This window comes from Poecilia reticulata, linkage group LG12 (genome assembly GCF_000633615.1).
Source record: "Poecilia reticulata strain Guanapo linkage group LG12, Guppy_female_1.0+MT, whole genome shotgun sequence".
Lineage (NCBI taxonomy): Eukaryota > Metazoa > Chordata > Actinopteri > Cyprinodontiformes > Poeciliidae > Poecilia > Poecilia reticulata.
The window spans coordinates 21,310,193-21,316,975 of NC_024342.1; the positions used below are offsets into that span (position 1 = coordinate 21,310,193).

The 6,783-nt window shown below is 41.0% G+C and overlaps 1 protein-coding gene across 1 annotated transcript in view; it reads right to left on the reverse strand.

The window, feature by feature from the left end:
• The window catches only part of wdr7 (WD repeat domain 7), an 84,676-nt gene that overhangs the window by 58,282 nt on the left and 19,611 nt on the right, over positions 1-6,783 (reverse strand). The window contains exons 17-19 of the mRNA XM_017307727.1: positions 6,504-6,669; positions 1,368-1,486; positions 722-845 (exon numbers count right to left, since the gene is read on the reverse strand). Of these exons, the coding sequence (XP_017163216.1) occupies positions 722-845; positions 1,368-1,486; positions 6,504-6,669 (409 nt within the window). The remainder of the gene's footprint in view (positions 1-721; positions 846-1,367; positions 1,487-6,503; positions 6,670-6,783) is intronic.

The following is a 6,783-nucleotide window of genomic DNA, read 5'->3' on the forward strand; positions in this document are numbered from 1 at the left end:
GACGGCTTCACCTTTATACTGCTGTCCACCACGACTTTAACATGCTTTTGTTTTTTATGTCTGATTGATTCATAGAAACCAAATAAAGCTTCCTGTGAGGAAGGTCAGAACCTGGACGGGTCAGAACCTGAACCGGACCATTAAACCTTCCATCAGGGTTTGACACGTCCACTAAAAACCACTGGAGGACACAGATTCATACGTCACACTGAGCCGTCACAGACCTCTGTCCTTCTGAGACAGTTTGAGAAGAATAAATAAAAAGTTGAAGAATAAATTCACAATTCATCTAAAAGGGCTTTTATTTTGAAAACCGAGGAAGGAAAGAAACCAAGACCAAGATGGAGGACAGGAGAGCAGATGGTGAAGTGGATCAAAAAACTGAAAAATCAAGGAAGGAAGGAAGAGAGAGAGAGAGAGAGAGAGAGGGGGAGGAAGGAAGGAAGGAAGGAAGGAAGGAAGGAAGGAAGGAAGGAAGGAAGGAAGGAAGGAAGGAAGGAAGGAAGGAAGGATCATATGAAAATATAACCCATCTGATTGCCCTCCCCAGCTCCGTTCTGATTGGTCGGCTGTTATGACATCACCAGRCCCCTCCCGGCGTCGTTCCATAACAACTCTGCCTGAACATGTGACCAGCATCAGCCTGCAGGAACCGGCTCGGCCCGGTCAGCGTCTCCAGAACCAGTCGGCCTGTTGAAACCTTCGTSAGGATGAGACTTACGGGAGCTGACCGTGTCCACGTACTGGGGCAGGTACGGGGCCCAGGAGTCGATGGTGTCCTTCCGCCCGGACTGTCCGATCCGCCTCAGCTCGGCCAGGAGGAGAGCCTGCGCCGCTTCCCGGACCTAAACAAACGGGTCAGAACAACGTTCAATCATCCATGCAAAGAATGGACGTGAAGAAACCAAAYGGTGTTTTACATAGAAGAGACCTTTCCTAACATTGTCCCCTAAGTTCAGATGAAGCTCTGCCATGTTGTACTCGCTCTTCTTCATGGTCACTAATTAGTGAACTTTATCGCAGCAAGAGATCGCGTTCTGACACGTTTCTATTATCYATCTCATACGGGTCGATGCCAGCAGCCATTTTGTTGATTTTCTGGCACAATGGTCCATAGTGTTGATCTTTCTTTTCRTTGATCTTAAAGCTCATCCCATCCATGCTTTGCCTACCAAGATGGCGGCGGATCACGTTCAGTTCAGACTTCAGGGAGCTACGTACTGATCTCTTAATCAAAGTATTCCAGAGTCAGAACCTAAACCTGGACCCAACTGACAATCGTCCCAACAGAACACCAAATCTTTAACAGACTGACTGAGTAAGACCTGAATCGATGGTCTAGTCAATGCCCAGACGTCTCTGCGTACCTCCAGACATCGGTCCTGCCATCTTCTCGCCAGCATCTCCAGCAGAGGCGGTCTGTACTTGTCCAGGCCCAGGAGGTCCGGCAGCATCACGCAGTGCATGGCGGCCAGCTGGCTCCAGCCTGCACACAAAGACGCCAACGATCAGCGAAATCCACCCAACCCGGTCTCCATCGCGCCGATCCGTCACTGCTGCCACATGAAAACGCCGCTTCGCAGCGTCGATTAGCAGCGGCAGATCCCACATGAAACGGTTTAGATCAACGTTTCTCAAACGTTTTCAGGCTCAGGATCAATTAGCAAAAACTCAGAATTAGCTGATCTGTAACAACCAGCTAATATCCGTCTCTTTACGCTCTTGTTGTTGTTCTTCGGCTGTTTGTCAAAGCCATAAACACATCTAATCAGGGCAGTTTTAGTTATTTACAGATTCAGAAACTATGGATTACCAATGATGTCAAAAAGGACGTGGTTCTTTACTACCAAATGTTGGTAGTTTAAGGCTATTTGTAATTTAGAAGCACAATAAAAGAAAATAGACTTGAGTTGAGAGGCTCTTCTGCACCATTACATGTGAAATTATCCACCAACTTCAATCGATTATATTTAAGCTAATCATTTGACTAAAGCGAATTGAATAGGTGTCGGTGTGTGAGCAGAGCATTACAAACAAAGTTGTAAAAAAAAGAACAGTTCTCACCATCTCAAAAGAATCAAATCAATGGTGAACGGTTCATTACGCCTAAGTTTCAAACGTCTGACTAAATAAATTTTTTTTATTTTAATTGTAAGTAGTTCTTTAAATGTCCTGTGAGATGATATACTTACCCATGTATCCATAACAACCGGAACTTTCAATATCCAGAAAGTTATTTCCGCAATTTACCGTCTATTAAACGAGAGCCCCCCGATTAATTACGCTCTCTGCAGCTGCAGCTGTGAAGTTGCCGTATTAACCCGATATTGGCTGGAAAGTGCAACGTCTCCCCTTTCAGAAACCGTTGGAATTTTTCAGATAGCGCTACGTGTGGCGGACTTGCGGTACTGCAAATTTAGAGGTGTCGCCGCCGACTTATGGTTACATAAGTAGTCATAAGTAGTCTTTTCTTTACACCGGTGTCTTCAGATTTCCCTATGAGAGACCCGGTTTTAAGCCATTTATCCATTTCTATTTTTAAACACAATCCTTTGCTAAGCTAACGGTACGTGCTGCACTTTGCGCTAACGTCATGGTAAATTAATACCACTAGGGGGCGGCAGGGGACCACAGTCTGAGAAACACTGGGTTAGAGTTTTGATATAACAGCAGTGACGTTTTCTCTCTCTCTCTCTCTCTCTCTCTCTCTCTCTCTCTCTCTCTCACACACACACACACACTCTCCTATGGCGCTCACATGACTTCAGTGAAACACGTCGTCTACCGCCTTGGTTAGAACAAAGTCATGATTTCTGCTCACCACAGAGTCCGATGGCGTTAAAACAGCTCAACAACAACAGAGATACATCAGCGTGAAGGAAACAACACACCAAACTTTGGTCCAAACAAATGAATTCAAATTCACAGATGTGAAAAAAAAACAAAAAAAAAGAGAAAACCCGGAAGGTTTTCCGAAGACACAGATGTGACCCAGTCGACGGACGAAAGAAAACATTTAAAAATGTCTCCGTGTCGCCTCACATCTGGCTGCGTCGTCTGAGACAAAAACATTCATATTTTAGACCAAAATATGCCCCAAGCTTTCCGTCTGGAACTAAAACATCCGCTGACGTTTCACCTGGTCCACATATATCAGCTGAATATATGGTTTCCACGACGTGAAGGGATGGAGGGAAGATGCTTTAAGCTGGAAAGAAATTCCAGGGAAAATTTCTTTGCCAGTTTCCATCTTTGAACTTACCTTTTCCAACGAGATGAACAGAGAAAACCAGAAACATTAGAACAGTTCTGAGAAACATCCAAAAATGCCACAACCCAACAAATTTACAGTTTATGTGTAAAATAAAAAATCTAACTTTAATGAACTTATTAAATAACATTTTAGTAATAAAAGACGCAAAGCTATTAGCTAAAAATCTTTATATAATATATTCCTTCTGTCCATTGTGAAGTAATTTTAACTGAAAAACTATTATTAATGTATCTTATAAATCATTGAAACATAAAATAATTTTATATGCATTTCGTTATTTTTTATTAGTGATATCTATAAATAATTGTATTTATTGAATCGTGGCACTTTTGACTCTTAACAGAGAGATTGACTGATTTATTCTCTATTTAATTCATTTTCATTTTTTCCAAGTCAAACTTTAAGAAATTTAGCTTAAAAAAAAAAACAGCTTTAAGTTGAAAGAGGCAACAATTATAACGTTATTTTATTTCAAGATTAAGATTTAAACTCTGAAAAATGAATCAGTCAATCTAAACTTAAATAATCTGTTTCGCTGTCCTGCAGAAACTTAAAAAAAATGTTTAAAAATCTGAAACTTTTCTTCTACTTCAAGCAGAAAAAGAGCCTAAAACTCAGGAAGATACAAACTAATTTTGTCTAAAAGTCCAAATGGGGAAAACAACTGAGATTAATATCATCATCAATATTAGATATTTCCTAATATATCCTACTTTTTTATATTAGACAAAAATAAGTTATTAGAATATCCAAAAAAAAAAACAAGCCGGAATGTTGTTTTTATTGAATAGTTGTGACATTTTCTCTAATTTATTCCCACACAAGTTAATAAAGTTGTTGTTTCTGCAGGTCAGCGGCTGTTTTCTGGTCGTTATGATACTGCAGTCGATGCTAAAAGCTTCAGAAAAGTGTTTTAGGTTCAAGCCAAGAATGAGTCTGTGTGCATGCTTGCTGTTCCCATCACCAGTAAATATTCTGACAAACTCAGCTTTTGCCACGCTAGCTGGAAATTAAAGTTCACGGAGCTCTGGAAAGGCACTTCACGGCCCCAAATGCAAACAACAAGCTTTAAGAAACGAGCACATTCCTAGTGTAAATCAGAGCCAACATCCTGTGGGAGCACTGGGAAGAAAAGGATGAGTTCAGCAGCAGGTTAAAGTGTTTGCACCACAGTTCATTTAGAGTCAAACCTGAAAAAATTAAATAAAACATCAGTTATCATTCAGCCTTTCACCAGCTTCAAAGTCTCAGATGAGCTGCTGGTGAAAATGGCGGCGCTGCTGAGCCCTGCTGAGCTCTGCTTTACATTTTAGGCTCAGATTGTGTTGCAGCTCTAATGGAGACCCATTCCCCTCGACTAGCTAAAGACATGGCTGAAATAGCAAGCATACAAACAGCACAGAGAGACTGAGACATCAGGACTGAGAGGGAAAACAAGGAGGGACTCCACAACACTGCAAACAAGAAGACAGACAGGGCAGAAGGTCAGGACAGCAGCGGTCAGTTCGCTCTCAGACCGTCGGTCGGCTCTACATGCGTTTCTGCCTGGAAGGTCAAACTGTTTGCCGACGACATTCTGCTTGTTTCCAAATGCAGAAAAACACCAGGGACAGGCTCACAACACGCAGATTTAAACTATTCCCATTTGATCAGACAGTGATAAACTCTTCCTAGGATTCCGATACATTTCCAGTGTGGTTTTTCAACTGTGCAAAAGTCTTGGGTCATGAGTATAGTTGGTAGGGCTGTGTAATAATATCGATTTTGCGATATATCGATATTTTCTTTCCTAGAAAAAAAATCTATATTCATCCGCAAGTATCGTAACATCCAACTGTCACCTTGTTCACTCACTGCTTGCTTCGCCGGGAGAGTGATTAGGTCATCAGGCTTAGAGTGATTCCTTCAGATGTTAAGGGTTAAAAAGGTATCAAACTATTCATAGCAGGTACTTGGTTCACTTTATTTACTTTACAAATGCATGTAAGCTACAATTTGTACTGTTTCAACTAAAAGAAACATGTTTTCTCACCACTTCTTTGATTCATTTTGTCCAGCTGTCGACTTTAAATCTGTGTCCAACCAGAGCCACATAATTGTGTAGTTGGTGCTTTTAATCAGTTTTCAGTTAAATTAATTCAGTCCAACTCTACAACAGTCACAAAATGTCACCAAAATCACTCTGTCCCTCTAAAATCTTTCAGAAAATCGCAAAAGTGTATTGAATTGTATCGTTTGCTGAATATGGCAATATATATCGTATTGTGAGCAGAATATCGTGTATCGTTTAGTGAGATTATTGTATCACTACAGCCCTAATAGTTGGGTAGTAATTACATTTACTCAATTACACTCTTACTTGAGTGGGTTTTTTTTACTTTTAGGAGTATTTTTATTTTTTACTCCTACTTGAGTAAAATTTCAAACTGAAATGGAAACAAACTTTTTCCACAACCGGATGATACCACAAAGACAGGAAGTGGTAGGATGATGATGATGATGATGATGGCAGGATTTTTAATGACTTGTTGCTTGAACAAACTTATTCATTTAATTTCTTATTTAATGGAAACAAAGCAGAAGTATATGTAATTTTCTTTACATTACTGTTGTATAAACAAAGTTCTGCGCTCATTTGTAATAGAAATAGTGCGTAAATACGGGTTTGCCGATTTTGACAATTGTTTAGACATTTATCTACTTAACAACAATATTATTTAGTGTTGGTTCTAAATGTATTATCCTGCATGATGTTATAAATGGAAAAGTAAAGAATTCATCCTTTAGATTTGAATACTGGCTGGTTAAACGTTAAAATAGATTAAAAGCTTTTAACAAAAGGATGAAAGACTCAAGACTTTTGCACAATACTTTAAATCCAAACAGGCCTGATTCAGAAAGTCACATGAAGCATTTTGAAGCATCCAAGTTTAAAACTGCTGACCTGAGAGCGAACTGAGACAGACAGAGACATGAAGACATTTCCAATCCAAAACAAGGACAAAGACTGGAGCTTTAGACCTGAGGTGAAGGACGGAGGACACTGTGGGGGAACCAGGGAGAAACAAGGTGGGCAGATTGGAAAGGAACAGAGAAGAAGAGCGAGGAGGCGAAGGAAGCATGAAGCACAGAGAGGAAACCAACGGAGGAGAGGCAGAGGGATGGAGGCTCTCAGCATGGACACGGCTGCAAACTGTCCCTAAGAGGCACCCGTCACATCAGTCTGTACCTTCGTTGACTGAGGGGATGTTATGAGAGCCAGGGGCCCCCTGAGGGTGGCCCCCAGGGGCCCCAGCAGCGGCAGTGCTGGCAGCTTGGAAAGGAAGAGAGGGAGAGAAAATAGTCGAGAAGAAAAGAAAAAGGTTAGAAATGTGACAGAAAAGCTGCAGAGGAAGGAAGGAAGTCAGGAAAACAAAACAGGAAGTGAATTAAATCCACATTCAGACGGACAGGAAGTACAGGAAGCTATTAGCTTCAGTTAGCTATTAGCTTCAAGAAACTATTAGCTT